A 26828-nucleotide genomic window follows, 5' to 3' on the forward strand; every position below is an offset into this window, starting at 1 on the left:
AGAAGTAGCCGAGTAATTTAATTTTACCTCCACATAATTCCGATTAACGAGGGGGTATTGATGCTCCATAGGCTGGTGGAGCATTGTCCAAACAGCCATCAGCCACAATTCATCACCAACCCTGGCAAAGCACACCACACACTGACACGGCTCATGGAGGCTATGGTGTACTTTAAACCATTTGTTTCAGAGAGCGCACCTCTTTTTTTGATAAAGAAAAATTAAAATGTATTTTATTAAAAGTTATGAAATGTAGCCCACTCTTGGAGGACTTGGACATTGATTTTGACAGTTTTCTCTGAGGCCACGCCTGATTTCTTGACGCCGCTGTTGTATTGGTAGGGAGCACAGTGCCCAGGACCGCATTGGCTGTTTTTTTTTTTCATAAGGGTCCCAAACTACACCGAGATTTGGAATATTACGTTACAGTCCTGCAGGAAAATGGCGACTGTCATTCATAATCCTCTGAAATCGTAAGTAAATTCCAACATAATCCATGCAAAAATAATGCATAGTTTGAATGCATGTTTGCGTTGTGCACAAAACGCGCACAGGATTCATATGCGCGTTTAAAGAAAATTCACTGATTTAACACTTTGTCATGTAGTTGGATGGTCTCCGTGTGTACATGCAGGTAGCTCACTTGCTTGGTTGTGGGACAAAAAGCATGCACCCATAAACAAGCGGTGGAGAAAATATGTATTGGCCATAACCGCGCGTAATTTCTGCGCTCCCTGACATGCACTGGGTATCACTTTAACAGAAAGTTGCCACTGGCCACATTTTCCTTTTAAACACGGATGATAGAACTTTGTGAGGCCATGTTTCACCACTGAACAGATTTCATTTTAATAGATAATTTCATGCAATCCCTGCTACACTGTGCACGTTGAGCGGACGACGCCGTGGTGTTCCTGCGCCTGTCAAAAATACAATGCTCACCCCCATCAACTGGAAATGATTGTTGCACAAAATCAAAACCGAGCTGCTTCCCGTGCATGGAAGGGAAACCCCGGAGATAAATATGGATTCAAAAGTCTTGCAAAGTTTCCCTGAAGTTTTTCCATGTTGGTTTAAATGCATTACTTTTAAGTTACTCTCACCAGTGTTGTGATCCTGACAAAAGGCGCACCTACACACACCGTTCGCACCTTCTAATTTTGTAAAAGCACCATATGCCATGCACCTATGCGTGAAGTGTTGTCTTTTAAGAAAGTATGCAAAAATATTCACCTGAAATGGTTATCTTTTAAGAAGCATATGCAAAAACATTGGACCATGCAAATGTTTTTTTTTTTTTTTTTTTTGCCATATTATAGGCATAGAATTAGGAGACTTCCTGTCAGCAGTCGTGGAATTGGCATAAATGCAGTTGTTTCAGTCATTTTTGAGATAGGCTGCTGCTGTGTTTGTATGAAGTGCATCTCTGATTTTTTGCTGGATGAAATCTTGGTCAGATATTGGTGATTGAGAAACATGTTTGTCTTCCTGCTGGCTGGCAGCAGATGTTTACCACTGTCATGTGGAATGTGGGGAGACACAGACAGATATCACACAGTCTATTGCGCAGGAGGTCATAAAAACTCTGCATTGTTTGCGAAAGAGAGCAATGGATGTTTTGACTGGAAACTTTTCATATTATGTAAGTGCCACGAGCTGAAAACAGTTTGGACTGGGGGTCTCCAGTGAGCACATCTCCACATCCTCTCATACAAAAGCAATCAGGCAATCATTTGTTTTTCAAGCAGCTGGTAGGAAATATTTGCTAATGTTCGTCTTCACCAGCTCAGAGAAAAGCACTATAATCATATGCTGAGTGATATACGAGGAATAATATTTGGTGGAATGAAAGGAAGTATGCAATGCTCCTCAGGTGAAGAGATAACTCGTGGTGGATGATGTTTTGTTTTGTGGTGGAGCTTCCCTTTGTTGGCTCCCAAAAAGGTCAGACTACATGGAGCACTTGACAAAGCACTTGAGCATATTAATGTCTGAAAGTCAATTGTGTCTGCAAGGGAAAATGGCATTAAGCTGTCGTAACAAAATAGATTAATCTGTGGCGAATGTATGCATGTTTGCATGTGTGTGTGTGTGTGTGTGCTCTTGTGTATGAGTGGGTTTTGCATGTAGAGCAGCAGATTAGGAGTGTCCCAGTGTCCTCCTGGGTCCATCTGTTGACAGAGAGAGCTCCATGGAAAGAGAGGTGGACTGATGGTTGGGTGGCACAGACAGAGAAGGAGACATGGAGGGAGGGAACCCCATCTGCCTCCCCCCACCCCCACTCGCTGCAAAAAAAAAAAAAAAAAAAAAAGGAAAATTCTATATGTGTGCGTTACAAGACAAGGCTGACTACTCCTACCAACAGATAACCCTCACCCTATACCATAGCACATCAGGAAAAGCGTCACGAAATGTGTGTGAAGTGATAAAATATGTCAAATTGTAGCCAGACAGGTAAATCATACACCATCAGAGAGATGTATAGGGTTGTTTGCTTTATAAGTCAGTTATATATGAGTTATTTCCATGGGAAATAATATCGTGGTCTACTTTGCAGCCAAATGTTTGAGTCCATTGTGTGTGGAAACAATAAGAGGGACTTGTCCTCTGTCCTCAGGATGTGGCTGGTAAATCATATGCATTCAATAAGGGGAGGATAATAATCTGGCCCGCTCCCCTGCCAGTGCAGAACTGCCTAAGATGAATTACAATAGTCAGCAGCTGGCATTAAATACGTCTGGCCTTCTAGACTCACTTAGTCATGTTTATCCATGCATATTTATTTAATTCATTTAAAAAAAACCCTCTCATTTGACAGAGAAGTTCTTTGTGATTTAAACCTGGGAGGCCTGGATACTTAATGAGGAGCTAACATGAGCGCTGGCTTAAAATGAGTTCGCATACAGGGATGTGTTTATGTGAATCTGTGTCGTTTTGCATTCCTCCTACGTTACGTTTGGATTTATAATAAGGGGAGGGTGCTCAGGTGGAAAGCCGTTTGGCTGTGTTTGCATAAGGATTGAAATAATGTGGGCTGAGATTTGGGGAAATGTAAAGGGCCGGGACGTGGGGGTGGGGGTGTCTGTGCATATGGGGTTGTGGGTTTAATGTGTATATGTGTTCTGTGTGTGTGTTTGTGGCATGCGTGGGTGGTTTTCTGGGGCCATGTGCCCCTCCCCCAATTTGCGTGAGAGAGAGCATGAGTGAGTGATGGGGGGGACTGTCTGTCTGGCTGCATTTACTGCATGCATTTATACTACATTCACAACACAAGGGCGAACCCTGGCCTTTGTCTCTCCAGACCTAGGGAGTGGGAATATCCGGGAATGGTTTCCAGGCCTGAGGAATTAAAATGGCCAGGAACATTTTTTATAGGCAGACTCCATGGAGTGATCAATCCTTTTTTTTTTTCCTGCTCTGCATGCAGAACTGGCATATGTTTCTCTCCTTATGTGCATGTGTGTTTGTGTGTATGGGAAAGAGAAAGATTTGCAAGGGGAGTGAGGAGAGAGGATGTATGTTATTCTTTAAAAGAGAGTGCATATGCTTAAAGGAAAGACATCTTTTTGGCCTGGAGATAATTTTTATTACATTTCATCCCCATGACACCCTGCTGTGTGTGTGTAGTGAGTTACTGTTGAACCCGAGTCTCCAGCGTTTTCCTCCGTCACTCCGCCGGTCTGCAGTGTCTCTGCCACCCCCTGAAGCAAAACAACAGCACAATCTGAACCAGGGTTTCCCCCCCCCCTCACCTCCATGCTATGGCCTTTTCCCCTTTAGCTGTGTAGTGCGGCTCTCCCCTCTGCACCCTTTTCCCTTTTTTCCCTTTGTGTGTCTTTGTGCATGTGTGAGTGGGCTTGTACGTGCACACATGCAATGTCTGTGAGAGAAAATGAGTGTGACAGCATTTGAAAAGGAACACGTGTGCCCCGGGACATATCAGAACCCCTCTTCTTCCCTCTCGTTCTGTCTCCGTGGCTCCTCCTCTTTGTCTTCCTCCTCTCTGCTTTCTCCCCTAGCCGCTCTCTCTCTGCAAAGTGCCACAAAGACGCCTCTCAGTGCCCACATGTTGTTGCCCTGCCCTGCACTTTCTATTCCATCCCCTCTCCGGCCCATATATTCCACGGGGCCTCCCTGCCAAATCCGAGCCAAAAGTGGAGCTCACATCCCCGCTGTATGCCTCGTATCGGCTTATCATTCCCAGATACTTTTCAACTAGCATTTTATATCGCCCCTCACAATTCTACTCAGAAGGTTTGGCAGGCGGATCGGCAAGGTTTACTAGAAGGATATGTGCGTGGAGGGCTTTAATGTCCACCTCAGTGCACCTCATGCAATGTAAAAGAGTTAGGTGGTTATATAGTCTTCAATTTCTTCTGGCTCAGTGATCCGCATTAGGTCATGGACACGGCATTAAAACACTGCGCCGGACTGAGGCATGCTGTATCTGAAAAGCGTGCCACACTCTCCTGCCAGACGTTCAGTAGAATTTGTCAGTATATAAAACATAATTTTTTTTCTGTTCAATGTAAGTATAAATAGCATTAGATTTGGCTTTGTAAATGAGAATACATTGGTAAAACATAAAAAAGCTACCTGTAATGTTTTGCCACATGAGTAATGGGGTAATTAATCACAGAGTACCACATATACAACTACTAGTTTTTTATAGTATTTATCTGTTAATGTTTACAAGAGGGATATCAAAGCCAGTTCAGCAGCACTGACTCAAGGGAAAAACTCACTCTGGAACTCTTAAATCTTTACAAAATTTATTTAAGGTGCAAAAATCAAATGTGAGATTTTTTTTCTCTGGGTCACTCCTGCTGAAGTGGCCCAAGTTCCCCCATTTTTTTTTTTTTTTTTTTTTTTTTGTGCAGCTTTTTGCCCCACTCTGTTGAGCATGAGGACTGATGCGCTGGAGATCCTCCTCATAAAGTGAGTTTACGGCGGCATAAAAACAACAGGAGTAAAATGCATAATAAGCAAACAAAACCTTGTAAAAAATACGCTAACTTTGAGGTGGTGTGTTGCAGATGGGGCGTCTGCTCGGCCCGAAGCAGCGGGGCTGTTTAACCTCATCGCTGTCAATCACCAAAAGTGTGCTGGCGGATGACAAATTCAAGCACACACACACGCAGACGCAAAACACAAATCTGGTCTGCACTCAGATACACAGGCGGAGATGCACACAGAGGCTGCGTACAAAAAGCAGACCTCTGACCAGTTAATCTAATTGAGGGTCTCATTTGTGGTAAACAGCAGTCAGAAAAATGAGTTCCACCTCCCACTAAATTAGCCGGTGGTTGTTGGATTACGTTCTGACTCAAAACCTTTTGCTCGTTGCCAGAGGGTGATGTTATTATTTTGTTTTTATATTTTATGTATTTTCCGGGAAGAGCACTGAAGGGCAATATTTCTTTGGAGTCTTCAGGGTGACCCTGAGCACTACAGCTGCAAAATCTGATTTTTCACCAGTGACAATAAGTAATAGAACACAGTGCACATTATGACTACAATGCATGCTATTCATTGTGTGGAAATGCTGAAATCCCCTGTTTGCCTGGAACTGACATTTTGGGGCAAGTACCATTTGCTGTGGGCGAGGGCTGTACGGGTGCAGCCAGCGGCGATGTGAGCTGTCAAAGGGAGGCTGGCAGTGCAGTGCAGGGATGTCAAAACAACAAACACAACTGGGTAGAGCAAGAAAGAAAAGCGGTAATAAAAGAAAGAGCAGGGAAGGAGCTCCAGGAGGTGAGGCTCATTGAAAAACTCTGGTGCACATCAGTGTATTTTATATTATTTTATTTTATTTTATTTTGTTCTTTCTGCTGTCTGCTATTCCCCAAGCCCGAAGGTAGATGCTGTCTCAGAAGTGATAAGATAAGAGTGTGTTTTAGGAGGCAGAGGAGGGCAGTACTAACAAAACACTTAAAGGAACAGTTCAACCAAAATGCAAAAGAAGATATCCTGTATCACGCGGTGATGTTTCCAGTCTGCCGTGGTCTAAACTCGGAATGCATCGGCCATCGTCTGATTACGATTTTAACCTCTGGAGGCGAGCGACAATTTTTGGGGGTTAGTTGAAAACAAGCCATAAGCCAATTCTGTTTCTTTTGTTACACCCATCAAATGTTTCTCCACACAGTTCACAAACTTTTTGTGGGTGTTTTAGGTTCAGATGACATTTTTGGTAATGTGTTCCACCACTTTCGCTCCGCACACAGACTGTTTACCTCCTGAAAACCACTCAGACTGCAAACACCAATGGAAAAAAAGTGTTGATATCAAAATCTTGACCTTTTCCTACTGACTCAATGCATGTAAATATGGAGTTTGTTTGTAGAGATTAGCTGCAGTCTTTCTCATCCCCCTTCACCCAAATACTGTGAAGCCGGATGGGTATTTATTTGTGGAGCTCAAACCACCAAAAATTTACACGTCAAAAAAAAAAAAAAAAAAATCCAACAGCAAACGCTCTTTCCAAAAACAATGACATGGATGCCTGACATAATCCACAGCCATCAGGGGGTTAAGAGTTTCACTAGGAACTATTTCTCGCCAAAGAAAACCAGCTATTTTGGATGTATTTGTGTCTATTCACACTCATTAGGGCGGATAGATACAGCTGGCCAGTGTTCACTATCCATCTATCTGGAAGGATGGATTGCACTCGCGTTAAGTGGGAAAAATATCCTTTTTTGTATTTTCAGTGAACTTTTCCTTAACTGAATTAAGTGAAAAGGTGAAAAGTTGCATATTTGCAGCTTTAAGCCACAAATGATATCCAAGTGATAAAACGGTGTCTGTGCAGCAGATATAGGGGAGCACAGATGACAATACCATTGCTGACCTACATATTTCATATTTTAGACATAAGGTATCAGTATAAGCAGATTCTGAGTGAAAGTAACTTGTCAGACACAACTTATGGAAAGGGGAAGGGAGCAGGGTGTAGGAGGACGAGATAAACAGATAAATCTGCAGAGGAGAAGCATCACAGTGATTAATTATATCAGCGATTTAATATTTTATTTTATTATTTTATGCGAGCGAGGAGGAAAAGGAGGTACTGTCAGCGATACGGAAATAAAGAAGCAGAGTGGAGCGCACTTGATTTAGACATACGACAACAGACAACCAAACAGAGCTTTGATCCCAGAGAGAGGATTCAGTGGGCTAGGTGTTATGCCTCTCAGCAGTCTCACCTATTTGAATATTCATCATGTTCACAAACTCTTCATGAGGAGAGTGACACCACTCACTGGAAGATCAGCGCAATTAGCGCCTCAGCTGTCCAATGAAATGTCTCCTGGCTGTGATGAATCTGGGAGGGGGGCGAGGGCCCTCGATGTCCAAAAATGGGGATTTAGATGTCAAGCACTTTGGGTGTTGGGGGGACCTGCAGGTTCACGGTTGCTATAGAGAAATGATGAGGAAAATGCTGATTAGACATCGAAAACGGAGAGTGAAAGATAAGCTCATATCCTCTCCTCTCTTCTTCTCTCATCATCTTTTTTCTCTCCTTTTCCTCTACTTTCCTTTTCTCTTCTCTGCTTTTCTCTCCTCTCCTTTCCTCTCCTCCTCTCCTTTTCTCTCATTTTCTCTCCTTTCCTCTCCTCTCCTCCTCTCTCAAGAGCCAGTTACCTGCTCCTATGATTATTATGGAACAGATGAAATGATCCATTGCAGCTTCTGTACTTTACTTTGGTGATAAAAGTGACCTTCACCCACAAAGCTTCCCTGTGCCAGCAATGCGAACAGTCCACACACACACACACACACACACACACACACACACATGCACACACACACAGCAAAGGCAGATTCCATCAGTATCCAGGAAGCTGTTGACTGTGAGGAAAGTGTTCCCTGACATGCAAAACTCCACTTACATAAGCGGCATCACTCAGATCAGCCATACAGTGCACAAACGCCGCCACGGCTCCGGAGACGAGTGCAGCTTAAACCAGTACAATCTATGACAGTGGAGTCGAGGGGGGGTATCTCAGGACACGAAAGCTGTAGACAGATGGTCTTGGAGGCATACAGATACACACACACACACACGTTGCCTCTGTCTCAAGTACATACACACACTGCACAGGCAAATGCACACGCAGGCCCACACACCCACACATGCACTTACATAAGAGTTTATAAAGCTGCCTGGGGACATTATACAGGCTTTGTTGCAGGAAATGGGACAGAAACATACAGAGAATATGGGATGACAGGGGAGAGAGCCAGAGGTAGGGGAAGAGGGAAAGAAACAACAAGAAGGGTGAGAGAGAAGCCCTTTAGTTCAAGTACACACTACAATTCTGGCGACTAGAAGTGACAGCGGAGAAGATTTGCTTCACCTCTTCGAATGTGAATTATGCGACAGGCATTCTCTTCTCGCAGATCCGACTCAATTACTCTGACTTCAGCTGTTTTGTCACAAAAACACATGTTACCAAGACACCAGCTGCATTCCTCATTTCTGCTGGGTTCTCTGCGCAAACCTCAGCCAACAGCTACCACATGCAGCACCGCTGCAGCCATCATATACTGTAGGCCACCCATTTATTTCACTGATGCATCAATTCTAAATTCTGCTGGATGAACTGCTTTGATATGCTAAAAGCTCTGACTTTGGTCTGAATTGATATGAAACTCTTTGATTCTTTAAAAAAAAAAAAAAGTGAGATAACAGAAAACTCTGTATTGCATCGTTTTTTGACAGTACTGACTTTTTTTTTTACATTTAAGAAGAAAAATGATCAAGTTATTGCACTGACTCTGATTTATTAGATGGAAATAAACTTTTGGCTAACAGTACTGAATCAAACTGTTGACTGAAATTGCGATGTACAAACTTGAATCAAATCAAATTGTTCCAAAAAAGAAAAAACAACTTTTTTCAAATGACTCCAAATCAAATTTCCAAATAGTGCACTGTGAATCAAATTGAATCTCTGTTAAACCAAAGACTGACACAGAAGAGGTTTCACTCTCTGCATGTTCGCCACGCTGCTTTTGCTTTGCTGTTCTCTCCCTTTATTGAATTAAATGGACAGATACGTTACCGGGGCTTTGATGGCTTCTCATGTGCATTAATAGCACTTGATTTCTAATTTTCCAGTTGGCAAAGGCCCACACTGTCTCACACATTTGCTCATGGTGTGTTTAAATATTGGATTTGTGTAAAAAAAAAAAAAAAAAAAGGCGATATCCATGCCTTCAAGAGCTGCCCTTCCCTGAAACCAGTCCAAAACCTTTCATGTGACAGCGTTTAGTTGGTCACGCTGAATTCCTCCCCTGTTAATATGCTCGAGATACCTTAATGAGTCCTGTGAGGCGAGTTCCTCCGTTAGAAAAGACAGCATATGCCACTTAACTCGGACACTGTTCAGGTTATCATCAGCAGGCTTGTAATCACTGCTGTAGGTGTAATATCATCTTTTTTAATGGAGTGAAAGCAATGAAATTCTGGGTGATGGAGCCTGTAACTCAGATATTTCCCAACACTATCTCATGGGTGAAAACATCAGTGTTATTTACTGTAACCATTAAACTTCATGTTGAGATGTTCTATACTATTCTATTCTGTTCTATTCTTTTGGTTTTCCAGCCCTCCCATCTCAACATCAAAAGAAATAAATCTATTATGAGGCTCTGACCTCTGGCAGATGCAGTCGTAACTAAAGCACAGGTGTTACTCCACATGAGCTATGTTTCTTTGTCTCTTTTTTATCTTTTTTTCCCTTGTTTCTGCTATATATCAAACAGACTTTCCATACCTTTCTCCTCCTAACTATTTTGTTGGAGGTACAACACCTGGGTGCGCTCATCGCTCACTATCATGCAACCTCTACCTGTGCATCTCTCTTTCTCCCTCTCCCTTTCCCTCTCGAGCCTCCCTTTTCCACCCTCTCCTCTCTCTTTGCCTGCACACCTCTCACCCATCTTCCTTTTTCTCATCCCCGCCCCCATCCTCTTCCTCTACCCGCTAACTCCCCCTCCTCCTTCTCCTCCTCCTCCTGCTCCCCCTCCTCCCCCCCCGACAACACTGCACATCTTTGTGAGATTCAGTGTGACCGGAGCGCTGCTCTTTGTCCAGCTTGGCATTCTTTACATATCTGCGTAAAGAATCCACAGAGGGCCCATCTCTGTTGGCCCGGTCCTAGAGGCAGAGCAGCATGCAGGCAGGCAGAGAGACATGCATGCACACAGACAGGCACACAGACAAAGCGGTGTCCCTCTTCTGGATACATCGCCAGCAGCAAGACACCCTGGCTCCCCGCTATGGTTTAATAAGAACGAGGTGGCCCCCGAGATGAGCTTTCACTGTTTGCAAAGCTGTGACGAGTCATAATTCGTTCAAACTTTTTCTTCTGTGCCTCCCTTACATTGCCCCCCCACCCCCCACCCTGCTTTTCCACTGTCAAAACCAAAACCAAAACCAAAAAAAAAAAAAAAAAAAACACAGTTAACTTAATTTTTCCTCTGTAATGATTTTAGTAGCAGAGGTCTTGGCCCACAGTGATTTATATGCACCAGCAAGCACAGTCAATTGATTGTTTACGTATTTGCATGCGTGTGTGTGTGTCACACATACATGCCTCCCCTCCATTAGTGAGATGGATTTTGATCCATCACTCCCTCCCTCATGTATCTGTCTATCTGACCACATCTCATCTCAGTGGTCCTTCATCACATTTTCCTGCACTGGTGAAACTTCAGAGCCACGTCAACTCGGCCGTCTACGCGCCGTTTCCAGTCGAATTGTGCAGCGAGACGGGGCTTTATGAAACAAACTGAACCGAAACGCGGAGAGAGGTCCGGGCATGTGAGATGAAGCCAGAGGCCCGAGGATTCCTGCTTTGCAGACCGTACTAAATCATCAGCCTCCCGGTGCATCTCAGAGCCATTAAGCACCCAAACAATGTTGGCATTCAGCTGATGGGCCTTAAACAGCAGAGATGAGTCAACACAGAGACGGCAACAACAGCGTACTGCAAATAGTTCAAATCAATGGCATGTTTAGGGCTATGCAAATCCTAGCATCAGCATGGATGTTCTAGCTTCAAATGTTGGTATATTTATAAAGCCAAGGGTGATTTGAGTTTCACAGACACATTTTATTCAGTTACACCGTTGAATGAGTGAGACATTGAGAATGATTACTGTTAAGTGAAGGCCTGCTTGTTTTCCTTGTAAATCTGCCATGCCCAGTCTCTGTCTGTCGTTCTGTCTATGCTCCTCTTTGTGTGTGTATCTTATACCTGTGGCCTTGTCTGTCTGACTGACTGTCTGACTGACTGTCTGTCTGTCTGTCTGCGCTCAGGCTGGGTGACCAGTTCTATAAGGAGGCCATCGAGCACTGCCGCAGCTACAACGCCCGTCTGTGTGCCGAGCGCAGCGTCCGCATGCCCTTCCTGGACTCGCAAACTGGCGTGGCCCAGAACAACTGCTACATCTGGATGGAACAGCGCCACCGCCAGCCAGGTGAGACACACTGCAGGGGCCTTGTACCTGAGCCTGACTAAGCCAAGCCTAAGCCATGCCTGTCCTCTCCTTCTGCTGTCAGCTCTGATTTGCTGCATTGTGCCATTTTGTACTAAATTCTGCCTATACCTAAACAGATTTAATTACTGCCCCTCATTAAGGGTGTAACAATTGATGTATTGCACTGATCGTTCACCCATAAATTGTTCTGACTTTATATTTACATTTAAAAAAGGACTGAACAGTCTTAGTCTAAAATCAAACTGTTGACTTGATTCATGGTTTACAATCAAATTGAAAAAAAAAAAAAAAAATCGTTCCTAAATCAATTTGCCAACTAGTGAACCATGAATCACACTGAACTGATGTTAAGCCAAAGATTCTCAGCCCTACCCCATCACCTGCTTTATTTTTGTAATCTGAGTATGTAATCCAAGGGATTGCAGGTGCAGTTCAAACCCAGTGAACTGTCCCAGTATATCTGTCAGGGCCTAGCATGGGCAGTGATGCAGACTAGGCTGACATCCTCAGTGATTAATGCCTGGTGGAGGAAAGATGGCATATTTAATGTAGGTATCAAAGCACGGAGGGAAGTAATGAGGACGTTAATTGAGGAAGCAATGATATCTGGCTTAAGGTGGAACGATGTAAACATATGCACAGGCAGACTCGATAAATAATGCAGAAATCCTCTCCCATGATAGTTTTGTCCATCTCTCTCATCATTTGTTACCACTCATGATGGATGGATGAATGGCTGGATGAGTGGATGGATGGATGGATGGTTGGTTTATGCTGATCTGACCTGAGACATGCAGTCAGTATGTGATCTGCACATCTGGGTCGCCTGTTCAGCCAAAGGGAACAATCTGCTTTTTACCGAGAGCCGGACACAAATAGACTGCTCTCCATCTTGTATGCAAAGCCCTTCAGGCCACACCCTATACTTTGTGGCAGACCCAGGGCGCATTATATGCATTTATTCTGGGTTTATCCCTCCCCCTCCTTTTCTTGATTTTTTTTCTCCCTTTTTCCTCCTTTGCTCTCCTTTCTTCTGTCGCTCCTTCTGTCTGTCCTTCTATCTCTCTTTGCCTGCCTTCACTTCCACCTCCATCTTGTACCATTGTGCAATGGGAGCGTGTTATGGTGAGACAGCATATCAAAACATTGTAGACAAGAGTGAGTGCTCAAATTCTGCTGGAATATTAATTATGTAGAGGTAAATTTACTAGTGTAAAAATGTACTTAAAGTAAAAGGTATCTCATTTAAAATATATTTGCAGTGCAGCTGAAAATGTCCCGACTCATTCAGTAACATTTCTACATTGATGTTTGTTGTGGTTTTTGCTATAAAACCATATATCCTATACAAACCATATACTATATGGTTGGTAACCATCCAACCTACTGGATGGATGGTAACCTATTTTAGTCTATTAAGCTAATGTTAACTAAACTACTAGTGCTGATAAATGTGTGCAAATTTGGAAGTAATTTCCACATACTTGCATAGGTTTGATACAGTTTTCTGTGCTTAGGGTGTGGAAACAAACTTTAGACCCAATTTAAAATGTAATGATATGAAATTCTGCTTTTAAAAGTATTGGACGCTGGTTTTACATGGTGTTGCTGAAATGCTGCTTCAGTTCCCTGCAATGTATTCCTTTTATAGTTTGTTTGGAGAACCATCTAATGAAAATCATGCATTTGGTGTGTGTCATCATTGGGAATGTTCCATATATGTTTGTGGACATAGCAACAGTTTCATCTGCGCCCAGCAACCAATTGCATGGAAGTTGCTCGGCGCAGAGCACCTATCAGTGTATATTAGGAGCTGTAGTTTATTATACAGTAGGTCAGTGGTGTAAAGTCAGCCCAAGAGTAAAAGTAAAATGCTTAAAGTCATGATTGATGAACAGTGGTTGCTGGGATCGGACCATGAGGGTAGGGCTCCTCTGACCAAATTTATGGACCTTGAGCCTGAGTGCTGCAGTCAACACTCTCAGTACATATCAAGTGTCAGGAAAACTGGACCATTTCACTCTGAATATGTGTGTGTGTGTGTGTGTGTGTGTGTGTGTGTGTGCGCGCGCATGCAGGCACAAGGGTCTCAATGCATATTTTGTTAAAATGTCAGCCCGCCAATTGTTATTAAGATTCTTCCCGTGTGGCTGTGTCTCTGTACTTTTGTTGTGTGTGTGTGTGTGTGTGTGTGTGTGTGTGTGTGTGTGTGTGTGTGTGTGTGTGTGTGTCCAGGCCAGGCTGCGGGACAGATGTACACCTACCCCGCTCGTTGTTGGAGAAAGAAGAGGCGACTCCACCCTCCCTTGGACCCCCAGCTCCGCCTGTGTGAGCTCCGACTGGGTAAAACAAACACGCACACACACACGCACACACACACACACATACACAGGGATACACACGGAGCACTGACATCATATGCACAGTGGAAAACACCGTAGCCATAGCAGTGACCCCTTTGCACTAAAATATGGAGAGTATTTCAACATCGATCCGCAATAGTTGTTCAATGCAAGCCCCTGCAATCAATGCGTCCTGTCACTCAGTCGGCGTTTATCATGAGAAAACCCTTTGACATAAAAGCACATGCGTGTTGTGATTGTGCCCCAAGTCCCCATGTACAGGCGCACAGAGCTTTAGGCGTGTTGAGTGGCGTTAATGCTATCTGACCATCTGGCTCTGGTTAGCCTGTCTCTCTCTCTCCGGGTCTCCAGGTTCATTCTCCCCCTGAATCAATGCCTCCTCTCTCTGTTCTCTGGCAGTAGACACACACACACACACACACACACACACAAACACACACATTGCTCTCCCTCTCTTTTGCAGCACAGAAGCACCCTAACTGGGCCTCTATAATCATTTGTCCATGAGGCATTAGAATGTAAGTGAGTCCTATGAGGTGGAGGTGTGTGTGTGTGCGTGAGTGTGTGTGTGTGTGTGTGTGTGTGTGCATCCATGCATGCATATGTGTGTGCTATGGGGGGATTTTTTGCGAAGGAATGCCCCAGGAACCTGATAAGCAGCAGAAATAAAGGCAAGTCTTTGTCTCTGCTTTGCCACACCATTGTTTCCCCTCACTGTCTTCCAGACGCAATATAATACTCCGACTTTGCGCCGAGAACGATTCAGCTTAAAGCAGAGGACAGGCAGAATCATTTCCAGGGAAAAGAAGGAACTCCCCAGAGCATCGGCCAACCAACCAAAAGCACAGACCATGAAAGAAACCTAGCAATATGGCTAACAAGGACAGGAAAGCCTTTGTAGCTCATGGTATTGTATTGAGGGTGAAACAGTAGAAGTCTTCTGGTTTTTGCTTTTTTTTTTTTTTTGTCTGACAGAAGGGATCCAATTGTACATTTTGGCCCAGATATCTATCATAACAGCACAAAGGAATGTGACTGCTGCTCTCACGGGCTTTTGGAAATGCTTTATGTTTATTTAATGCTTCCTGAGCTGAGAGGTTTGTCTGTGTGAAGATGCACAGAGGCTCTGTCGCAAGGTTACCGTGAAACAGCATAAAACCTGAATTTTATTCCTTGTTTCGTGCTTTCTCAAACCGGGGGCCATGCTTCAGCTGCAGCCGTTTTGCTTCCCTCCTCATGAGAGCAATTCATTGAAATACCACCAAATCGTGCAATATCCAAACTGAGCTGCAATTTTTGGTCAAATGTAGAACAAATTACCATTATATTTGAAGGGTTGTGGTGCTACAGGCTTTCCGTACAAATAACGATCTGCAGATGTAATAAAACCTATTTGTTTGGTAGAGATCCCAGCAAAAAAAATCACAATTATAAGTTTGTTTTCTGTGAAAATCAAAATTATGATGCAAAAATGATCATTACTATTAAAATAACGAATCTTAACGCATTTGCAATATCTTTCAACATACATGCTATATATTTTTTTTGCTATGTATAAACAGATTAAATGGATCAGGGACACAAAATGGTGCAGGTGAATCCGCAGAAGGACATTTGACACTAAATACATTAAGCTTAAATCCATGACGATTTCCAGACATGCAGAGTATCCAGTGCACAATCTCCAATCTCCATTTCTTCCCCAACACAGCTAACGACGCCGTTGTTGTCTCTTGCCGTCCTATTGGCTGTCAGGGTTCGATGGCATTGACCTATCGACTTTGACCTTGGGGAGGAGGAGGGGAAAGGAAACGACTGAGGGGCGGGGGAAGAGAACGAAGGCAGGCAGGTTTCAGTGGAGAAGAGAGGAGAGGAAGGAGGGAGTGCGGGTGCCGTGGGAGAAGAGCATGAATGAGGGGTGAGGCGGATGGGAGTGGGTTGGAAAAAGTGGGGGGAAGTGTGTGTGTGTGTGTGTGTGTGTGTGTGTGTGTTTGGGGAGGGGGGGGTGCAGGTTGAGCTGATGTGGGATATAATGAGCACGAAAGGGAAAAGAAACGTCTCGCCGGTGCCGGCTCAAAGTCAACCTGCCCACACAGAAACAAAGAAAGTATAGGGGGGGTGAAGGCAGAGGTATAGAGACTCTGTGTTCAATAATGTGCAACCTCAGCAGCCTCAGTCGCCTCTTCTCTTTCTTTCCCCATCCCGCTCTCATCCTGTTCTTACGGTTCAAAGAGGAGGAAGGGAGTTGATGCTGAAAGTCACTGTGCCAGGCTCATCTCCACGGAAATGAAAAAACAGAGATGACGAGAGAGAGAACAATTGAGACAGAAAGACAGAGACAGACGGAGAGGGGAGGCCAATAGAGATCGGGGCGGAGAGGAAGAAGAGAGACGGATAGAAAAAGTGAGGGAGTTCAGGGACTTAAATGAAAAACTAATACCGGAAAAAATCTGATGTTTTTTTTTTATTCATTTTCCTCTCATTCCTCGCTCTCACGTACTGGAGCACCTGGCGCACCTCCGCCTCTGTTGGTGTTGAGTCTGATATTGGCACCGCTGTCCTGACAAATGAAAAACAGCCTGCCCTGCCACTGTGGCTAAACCTCCCCTTATATCCCATACAGATGTTATACACATACAGTATGTGCTCACTGCCTCCTGCACACACACACAGAAAAACACACTAAGCTCATACAGCACACACACACCTGCCCTCTCTCACCTCCCTCTTCTGTTCACCAAACCTTCAGAAGCCGAGCTAGCCCCCAAGCGGGAGGGGCCCCCTGGGGAGGCCACAGCCTTGGAGGCCCTGCTGAGGGGGGACGGGCTGCTGGAGAAAAAAAACAGCATCAGTAAGGAGGAGGAGACCCTGCTGGAAATACAGGTATTTGTTGTGTTGGAGGCTGGACTTGCAATAACTGCACTTTTTTTTTTTTTTTTTCTGCCTTGATCTCAGTCAGGCATCAAAACAGCGTGTGCATTGTCCCCGACGGCGAGCCAAGAACCTCAGATCCTCATTTAGAGAAAATGCTTGAATTCCTGTTTGTGGATTTGTGAAAGATTCAAAAAGGTCTTAAAGCTGTAGCACAAAATCTTTAGTTACACCTACACACAGTTATGATTTAACCTATCACCCACCAACACGTTTCCATGCACTTATTTATTATTGCGGACTTTGCAAAGCTGGCATCTGGGGCGACATTCCCGTGCTGGTGCACACTTGACCTTTAGTAACATGTTGTATGCCATCCACACTTAGAAATTTGTATACATATATATAAACATATACATATATAGAAACAGGACAAATCAGACACAGATGGTGCAATAATACAGCATTTCTCTTGAATTAATTAATTTTTAAAAATGATTAAAAAAAAATACATTGATCAATAATATTAGTTAATCAAATTAAATGAATGATTAAATAAATAAAGATTAGTTACATTTTTTAACTTGACTTGACTTAACACTTTGGCTTTGGAGCTTTCCAGTTAATTAATAAAGTCCATTTAAGTGATTAAATTTTTTTTCCTCATTTTTTTTCTTGCCACATGGTAGAAAAACATTCCCCGGAGTGACACAGAAGTGTATTTCTTAAAGCATTTAATTTATGGCCACAAGAGGGAGACAAATCTCACATACCTGGAAAGTTCCGTATTGCTTCGCCTAGGGATTTCAGGAGAGCTTGCTGTGATGAATCCTTCCAGCCTTCTTTCTTGGCTCTCTAACTCCGTCACCTGCATTTTGTTTGCAGAGAGTCCTGGAGGCCGAGGAAAACGGCGATGGCTTCCATGACGATGAAGACTTTGAGGTGGACACTCCAAAGAGAAAAAACAGGAACAGAGGCAAAGTGAGCGAGAGAGATGCGGCGTGTGAATTTTGGGCCGTAGGACAAATTGCAACAATGAATATATACTATTTTAGAATGAGATCCTTCATTTCTCCAATTTGTTTCATTTCTCAAATTATGAGAGGAGAGACATCAGGGAGTTGTTGTTGACTCGGTTTCATTTCAGGGCAGAGGATCAGGTCGCAGGAGGACAGAAGCTGTTACCAGCGACGACCAGGACAAACCTTACGTCTGTGACAGTAAGACGATGTGAAACTCCAGTCAGCTCTTTTCACATTAAGCATCATGAGATCAGCAGTGTTAGTCTGTTAGTGTTAGTTACCATGTCTCCTAAAAGTCAAATAACTGAGAAAACTGTCTTTATTTCTGGTTTGACCATTGCAAAAACTAAAGATTGTCATGCTTAAGAACATTTGTTGCAAGGGAATTCCTATTCTCATATAATTCCTCACAACTTTCTCTATATGCTAACTCAAAATAATTGGGTCGAAATAATAGAACTAGGCAATAGGCAGGTCTTTTGCTTTATTTTTTCAGTGATAGCCCTCTTTCCTTCTATCCCTAAGATATGAGCAGTCCTCTGCGCATGAAGAAAGAGTCTGCTGTTAATCCAGACCTGACTGTAGCATGCAACTCTCCTACTCGGAGAAAATCTCCTAGGAATGGATTGCCACGGGGATGTCGATAGAGATAGCCTCTGTGAATGAGCCTCAAACAAATGAATCTCATCCTTATTTGTTGTCTTGTTCTGTCTTTCTTTTCTTTTATTGTTTGCTTTTGTGTCTCCTCTGTTCCAGATAGATACAAACAAAAGCATAACTCAAAAAGGGCTGAAGAAGGTATCTGAACCTGTCGCCACCTTGTCTTTGTAGGGACCTATGAGCTGTTTCATTACGATGAGCCTCGCGCTCGGCGGGCATCTGGTGTGGGAATGGCTGACTGAATGCTAATCCTTTGGAGATCTCTAACGCTTTTAAATGCTTCGTGCTAGCTGAGGCATCCCTTCCTGAAATCAAGCATTGCATGACACTAATGCTGTGCCGCGTGCTCTCACGCTTCCTCATCGCAAGGCATGCGCCAATGATCTTTACGCAGCAGTTAAGCAAACGCCGCATGTTTCTTAGGTCACTCTAGCTGTGGTACGGGACAACCCACAGATGTAGCCATCATAGAAGTGCCATGTTCTTTAACCAAGGGTAATTTCATTTAAAAAATTCTCATTTTAATTGATGATCAGCCACGGGAATGTGGAAGGAACAATGAGTCGGGTTGCTTTTTGAGAGCTTGAAGCCTTGCTTTCTCAATATGGTTGCATTAAACTATTAATAATAGGTATGTTACGGAGAACTCCTATGATGGCTATTGCTCTGATGTGGCCAACTGGACCTGACTCAACAGTCCTAGTTATCCGAGAATAAGCCTCAGTGGTCCTCGGGTGCTGTAAGGTCAAATAAAAGCCTGATTATAGTTAAGCTGTTTGTCCTGTCTGTTGTGTTGCTGTAATTTCGCCAGTGATCCTACTGTAGCAGTGTGTTCTTGGTGTTCCTTCACAATGTCTAAAGTTAAAATTATATTCTAACTAGGTAAATCTTTCCTTCACACTGTCCTAGCAGCATATGCTCAGAACAGATCAGTTTCATTGCTTAGATCATCTGAGTATCACGCAGTTACAACTACTCTGTTTTGGGGTGTCTGGATTATTATGGTCGCAGTGCTTACGTGTGTTTAAAATCCACTCAGACGCTAATGTTTTGGGATGGTACAGTGAAAGTGATTATTTCTGCAACTCAGTTGAAATGTTTATTTAACATAAAAGATTACTATAAGGCAAAGTCCACACTGGAAAACATTAATTCATGCAGTGTAAATGACCGTACAGTGAGTTGAGGTGTCTGCAGTCCATTTTTGGCATCCTCAGGAAAACAGGAAGGCTCTCAGTCTGATATACTAACTGCTCTCGGTTTTCATTTTGGTTCTATGCTGTTCTAATAAAGCCGGGACGTATTCTCATTTCCAGTCTGTGGAAAGCGCTACAAGAACCGGCCGGGCCTGAGCTACCACTACACCCACACTCACCTGGCTGAGGAGGAGGGGGAGGAGGAGAAGGAGACAGAGATGGCCCAGTCCCCTCCGCAGCGCTCTGACAACCACAAACGTAAGAGGCCAGTCAGCATGCCATTACAGAGCGCAACAGGAATGCAAGTGGTGGCTCTAAAATGTCCAGTTGCTTTTCCTGAGCTCCTCCCATGCACACACACACATACACAAACACCCAACTCTACACTCATGCACTCTTCATTTTTCCATTCACAGTTTATAATTGCCCAGATGGCCTCATACTGTCAGGAAAGTTATAAAAATTAATGGCCACTTTTGGCAAGCATACAGAAATGTAAGATATGTTCATATAATAGATTTGCCTATATGGTATATACAGTATACCAGTATACTGCTGTCATATTTTGAGCCAGTATGACTACAAATATAAGACCTGTTAAATGCAAATACATAATTTACACATATACATCTATGGGCTATCACTATTATCGAGCATGGGGTAAATATGTTTTTTTCGTATATATGTGATTATACAACATATATGCTCTGATACAGGCACTATTTCCTTTTGGCTGTTCTTTACCTTCCATGTGTCTGTCCCCGCTAACAGCTCAGAAGGGCCCAGACGGCGCCATCATCCCCAACGACTACTGTGACTTCTGCCTGGGAGACCAGGACTCCAACAGGAAGACGGGCCAGGCCGAGGAGCTGGTCTCCTGCTCAGACTGCGGGCGCTCTGGTAAGTCGCCCCTCTCCACAAAACTAAAGGTTCTCCATTAAAGGGATAGTTCACCCATTCTGAGACGGTTGACTGACAGGATGATCCAACTGCTCACTGTTCGCCTCAAGCCATTGAGCTGGACTTCCCCTGGCTAATATTCTTAAATATAAGGGCGCTAATTCACTCAAAGACGATTTACCATCACTTTACAAGTGTTGCTTTCTGAGTGCACATGGACACAGAGACAGAAGTAAATTGCTTGAGCTTGCTATCATTTGTTTTCATTATTGATCACATGTACGCATGTTGGAGGACAACAGTAACAACTTTCTCTGGAGTAGTAATAGATAGCTGGCAAGTAATGTTGCAGCCAGCTTCTTCTTTTCCTTTGCTTTCACATAGCAGCACAGAGAATGTAGAAGTCCACACAAGAAAGTAGTTCTACTGTAGATTAGTTGTTGTTTTTGGTTTATTTTTTTGTAAAAGGTCAACATTTTTATGCTATTTTGGGCTGTAAAAAAATCTACTACTTTGCATCAAATGTAAACCTTATTAACTGAACAGTTTGAGTGGATTAAGGTGGTTATTTTTTAAGAATGTTAGCTGGGGGGAAGTCCACCTCAATGGCAGGAGGCTAACAGGTAGCATTTGGAGCATCCAGCCACGATCCAGCACTCAGTAACAATGAGAGGAAGATAGCACCATTATAGTCCTAGGGGTGTGTGTGAAATAATATCACATTTTTCAAGATGGGTGAACTTTCCCTTTAAACCCTCAGCTTGACCACAGCAACAACGTAGACTGCAAGGAACCATTGAGCTCCGTCTGCACTGACAATAAGAAAATCAGTGGAGCTTTAATTCCAGTGATTTAAAGGCATCTGTTTAAATAGCTGCTAGGATTAGAAAGTGCTGCTGTAGCTAAGACAGATTATCAGAAATGGGTTGCCTCCCAAACTCATACTCAGCTTGATTTGTGTCCTACTACACATCCCATTTTTGTTTCTTTTGCTTCCTTTTTTATCCACAGTCTTGTTCATGTGTATATCTCGCTTCCTTGCTATGTTTATCTTTGCTACGTAGATTGAAACGGTGCGTTGTTAACGGCCACAAAGATGCTACCACACGAGGATCTGTGCATCAAATTTAGATACAGGATAATAATCCCATAATTTTGTTACATAAGAAGGTACGTCAGTGGCTACACTTTACATTACAAAGCCCAGTTAGGCCTTATGGTTCACAGGAAAATTAAAGGGTTATCTAATGTTCATACATTAGATAACCCTTGTTATTTAATGTTCTTGTTGTAATCAAAAGCACATATCACAAAAGCACAAAGGCCAGCCTCATGCCAATAGTCGTTCCAAGTCATACTTTTATATCTTGTGTCTTTGCTGATGATGTAGGTTTGATTAGATGTCCATGGTGTGTAGTGGATTCTGCTTTGATGGTGCTTCATGTACAATACAGAGTCTTTTCAATGGGTTGCCAATGAGCCTTGTAGACGCCGAGACCTGAGAGCCAGCCTCTGGAACTCTTTTGCATTTTTTTTTTCCCACTGAAAATGACACTGACGAGTAGGGTCCGCTGCTTGCTTCCATCCTGCATGCTTCTCCATGTCAGCTTGTCAACACGTCCATCAATAAGGACCTCTGCCTTTAGACGACATGCATTCACTCTGTTGTTCTTCAGTTGTCATGCATTCTCCCATTGCACATCTGGCTGCATTTTTGTTTCTTTTTACTTTTTTCCATACTGTTCAAGGCTCTCTCTGTTGGACTTTTAAGCAAAAAACATGTATGGAGAAAATTCAGCCATCCCATGCAATAACAGAGACAGGTATTCATTTCAGCAAGTGAGATGTGTTTCTTGCTACCGTATAGAGTTGCTATGGTAGAGTCTGTTAGAACAGCTGCGAGGGAGTGTATGGCCTTGTCTTTGTTGCTCTGACGCTGATGTTTTCATGGTAGCTGGAAGAGGAGGAGTGAAGAAGGATGGGAGGAAGCTGAGCGCTCTAGAGGAATTGTTCGGCAACACGTCAGACAGCGAGGCGTCCACGTTTCATGGCTTTGAGGATGCAGAGCTGGAAGACATTTTCTTTTCAGACGATGATGCCGTGGCTGACAGCTGATAACAGGACGGCTGTTTTGACTTGTCGCACCCCGTAGCAGTAAAACTCTCCTGGCTTGATGTTTTTGTTGAGGGAACGCTGAAAGACTGGGAAGGCACAGCACGGACTACGGCTTCTTACCTTGAAGACAAGGTTCACCTCTTGCTGAAAACCCTCTCTGGATTTGTTTTTGGAAGACATAAAGGATATATACACCTTGGAAGGACAAGTCAGCCTAAAAGAAGAGCTTTTGCTTGGAAATGTTGTCTTCCTGATGGACACCATGGCATTTTTTTTTTTTACCATATTTATATGGATTTTACCATTCAGTTTTACATTTTTTCCCCCCATTTTTCATTCCCAAAAGAAATAAACGCATTTAACTTGACTGTATTCACGATTGTAGAGTAAACTTTATGGCTACATTACTGTTACCTCTGGATTTAAGGGGTTGACAAGAAAAGGAATGATTGACATGAGGTCTCCATGGCAACATGAACTTGAGTGGCCAGTAATGTGCCAGGTGGAGGGATGTACATGGACTCTTGAGTCACTCCATTGGCCAGAGAGGACAGGTAGCCGAGAGGTAAGAGCCAATCGCCACTCCATTGCACCTCTCTGTTCTTTGAAATCAGGCCATTTCATTTATCAATAGACGCCTGAGAAGACACGCCGACTCTACTGCCCGCTGGTAAGTAGAGTCGATTTCAATTGACAGGCCATCAAACCGACACAAATAATCTCTTTCATATTGTAATTCATCCGTTTGATCTGGGTGGCAGGCAGCAACTGTAACATTATGGCTTTAAATCTCACTCAGGTCGCATTTGACTTCATTCAGAGGCTGAGCCGGGAAGCACTCAGCTCGAAAATGTGTTCTCTGATTCTGGCTGCTTTCCCAGTCGAGATAAACCAGTTCATTCTCGATTGTGGCTCATTTATGGCTCATTGACACCCCATTGATACCTGAGTGATGCTCATAACACCATGCTGGCTCTGTGTGTGAGATACTGACAGCACTACAACAGCAGTGGGGAGGCAGTAGACTCTATGTGGGAATACAGCTGTGGCAAGAGATTTTACAAGACAACTGTATTTTAAATATTAATGTGAGAGGATGTTTTGTCATCGGCATAATCAGTGAATGGCTCTATTTTCAAATGCAAACAACATATATGCATATTTTTGTTTCGTTTTGAGTTTTTTATGCATGTGTGTAACCTGTAATATGTTTCCTCAACATGTAATCAATTGTCATTTGTGGCTAGACCGCTTTTGTTTGTTAAATTTCACATAATTGCACTGTGTCACTAGTGGAGTTAGAGTTGTTTGTTCCCTTTCTCTGAGTCACAGAGCCAGCTACCACTTATTACTGGCACTGAGAAGGCATGTAATCCTATTACTTGTTGGGATAATGGAAGAAATATGTGTTTTCTATAGAAATAAGGCAATTAAATGGTTGGCTTATTGAGCTCAAGCTGTGAAAACTGTGCAAAAGTTCACTTTTGATTCGGTCAGATGCAGGAAATGGGTTTTCTTGGAAATAACGAAGAAGTTTTTACATGGCGTGACCGTTTCCAGCCTACAGTGTGAAGAAATAATTAGCTATAAAGGCTTTATATTTGAGTATAGCTGATTTTTTTGTTATCATTTGAGCAATTGAAACACACGGTAGAACATCAAGATTACTGGAAGCTTGAAGCAGGCATTGGGACAAGCAGACAGGACGGGAACATAAAACCAGCTGCAGAAAATGCTAACCACCTTTTCTGTGCATGATGTCAGTATCTTTACATGCTAAATTTGTGACGGTGTTAAATCTAAATCCGCCATAGTATATATATATATATGTGTGTGTGTCTGTGGAAGCTGTAACCACGAAAGCTCGCCACATGTCTCTAAACACACATAGACGTGCCTTTTCACTGGCTACTAAACATTTTTGACACTCCGCTCATGCAAACTCTCCCTTCTCTCCTTTCCTCTGGCCTCTTGTCCTCCGTCTTTGCCCCTCAGGTCACCCCACCTGTCTGCAGTTCACTGACAACATGATGCAGGCGGTGAGGACGTACCAGTGGCAGTGCATCGAGTGCAAGTCCTGCAGCCTCTGCGGCACCTCAGAGAACGATGTACGTAACAGTCAGAAGCGAAGTCTGTGTAGTCTTGTATCATCTGTAGTCCAACAATGTGCATTTATTTATCTGTATTTTATTTATTTATTTGATAGAGACAGATCACAGTAATGATCATTGGTATAAAAGATGTAAACATGCTGGAGTTCGCCAGAATGTAGATGACTTCCCACTGACTCTCCTGTGAATGCACCACATTTGTCCTCCATTTTTCTTTTATTGCATAAAAATCTCCATTTTAACAAGTCATTTCGCCTCATATTCAGTGTTAAAATATTGGTTTTCCTTCTGGCAGAAAAAAAAATCTGGCAGGGGGGTTGAGATTTGTTGCTTCCATTTGCTTGAATCTTTTTCTTGTCATTTTCTCAATACTGGTAAGCTGATCTGCCTTTTTCTGTTTTGTTTCAAAAAATTAGTTTTTGGTCTCAGAAAAAAGAAATCCTGAATCTGAACTGGAAACAAGTGGGATTACCTCATCCCAGATTTTTTTTTTTTCACTTGTTTCAAGAAAAACAAGATTTTAACTTAATGAATAGGAGCCTAAATGAATTGTTATGATGGAGATTTTTTTGCAGTGTGAGTTGCCATGCAAACTTGACTAACACAAAAAGTCATCTTTGATGTGTGAAGTCTTGCACTGTCCCAGATTAAAACATCACAGTTGGATAAAAGCTGTAAACCACAGCAATAGATCATATATGTTTAAAAGACACCTGTCATGTTGACTGCGTGCGTCCCACAGGACCAGCTCCTGTTCTGTGATGACTGTGACAGAGGATACCACATGTACTGCCTGAAGCCCCCCATGACCCAGCCACCAGAGGGTAAGAGCCTGTAGCGCATGACTTTCATTATACACTGGATTTGTGGAGTTATATCATGTATGTTTGAGTGGGTCGGGGACTACAGCCACATGTGGATCAGTATCTCTGTCTGTCTCTCGTCCTGCAGGGAGCTGGAGCTGTCACCTGTGTCTGGACCTGTTAAAGGACAAGGCCTCAGCCTATGGAGAACCATAACGCCTGGACAGTCCTCTCAGTGCAAACTTACGCTTACTCACATCACTCACACACACACACACACACACACACACACTGCCAAAAAAAATCTCCATCTTAACAAGTCATTTAGTCTCATATTGAGCGTGGAATCCTTGTTAAAACAAGGTGAAGAAAAATCTGCTGGTGAATTGAGATAATAATACTTGTTTCCAGTGCAGTTTCAGGATTTCTTTTCTGTGAACAATCATAAATATGTTGAAACAAGGCAGAAAAAGGCAGATCAGACCGTTAGTATCGAGGAAGAGACACTTGATTCAAGAACATCCTGGAAATATATATATATATAATCAGCACTGGAAAGAAGTGGCCGATTTTTTCACTTGTAAGAAAATCAATCTTTTAAGACTGAACATGAGACTAAAGATGGAGATTTTGTGGGCTGCACACACACACACGCACCCTAAATATTTGTACATGTAACCACATTTACATTCAACTCTATGACACGCATACATATTCATATCAAATCTGCGCTTTCTCGCCGAAAGAAATAAAACACACTCAGACATGGACACACACACTCTCCCTTTCTCTCTCTCTCTCTCTCACACACACACACACACACACACATACAAATACACACACAAATTACAGTGCATTAGCAGGCTCAGGGCAGTTTCCTGTGCGAGGAGCAGAGATCCGCTATACCTCTCTTGTGGTCGACCGACACTCCAGATGCAGATATCAGCAACATTTGATCACACTTGTAAATCAGCTCACAGCATGTCTGTAACCCAGTCGATGCTCTACCTCACCACTCCTCAGCAAACGGCAACAAGCCAAAGCAAGACTGAAAATGGCCAATACTGTCTACAGCCAATGCTTTACCTCTACCATGCTGTCATTTAGAGGCTATAGGACAGCTTTGAAACAAGCACCTGAAATGTGAGGACGAAGGCCGACCTCTTCCCTGATATCATCTCTTTGTTTCATTATCAACTAGACGTTTCTCCGAAAGAGTTTGCTAAAGCCTTTTCACTTGATTCTCCGGTGATCTACAGTCGGAGTGCAGTAG

General features: G+C 43.2%; 1 protein-coding gene across 2 annotated transcripts; it reads left to right on the forward strand.

Moving 5' to 3' along the window:
* The first annotated feature begins 41 nt into the window (after window positions 1–41).
* Window positions 42–26023, forward strand: dpf3 (double PHD fingers 3). 2 transcript variants are annotated; one of them, XM_030047706.1, is made up of 12 exons: window positions 42–473; window positions 11333–11493; window positions 13750–13857; window positions 16627–16760; window positions 17634–17729; window positions 17896–17968; window positions 18527–18568; window positions 19747–19884; window positions 20398–20526; window positions 24637–24749; window positions 25495–25576; window positions 25704–26023. In XM_030047706.1, the coding sequence occupies exons 1-12, from the start codon at window positions 442–444 to the stop codon at window positions 25769–25771; spliced, it is 1176 nt and encodes a 391-aa protein (XP_029903566.1). In that variant the 5' UTR covers window positions 42–441; the 3' UTR covers window positions 25772–26023. The 2 variants fall into 2 exon arrangements, with proteins under 2 accessions (XP_029903566.1, XP_029903567.1); XM_030047707.1 differs by lacking the exons at window positions 24637–24749; window positions 25495–25576; window positions 25704–26023 and adding an exon at window positions 22481–22704.
* The last annotated feature ends 805 nt before the right edge of the window (window positions 26024–26828 follow it).

The sequence above is a fragment of the Myripristis murdjan genome, chromosome 24 (assembly GCF_902150065.1).
Source record: "Myripristis murdjan chromosome 24, fMyrMur1.1, whole genome shotgun sequence".
In the NCBI taxonomy this organism is placed as follows: domain Eukaryota; kingdom Metazoa; phylum Chordata; class Actinopteri; order Holocentriformes; family Holocentridae; genus Myripristis; species Myripristis murdjan.

Bases quoted from the DNA above. Each gene is read 5' to 3' on its own strand.
- dpf3 (XM_030047706.1), top strand. From the start codon at position 442: ATGGCGACTGTCATTCATAATCCTCTGAAATC. The intron at 474-11,332 runs GTAAGTAAATTC...GTCTGCGCTCAG, and splicing joins ATTCATAATCCTCTGAAATC to GCTGGGTGACCAGTTCTATA. The intron at 24,750-25,494 runs GTACGTAACAGT...TGCGTCCCACAG, and splicing joins GCGGCACCTCAGAGAACGAT to GACCAGCTCCTGTTCTGTGA.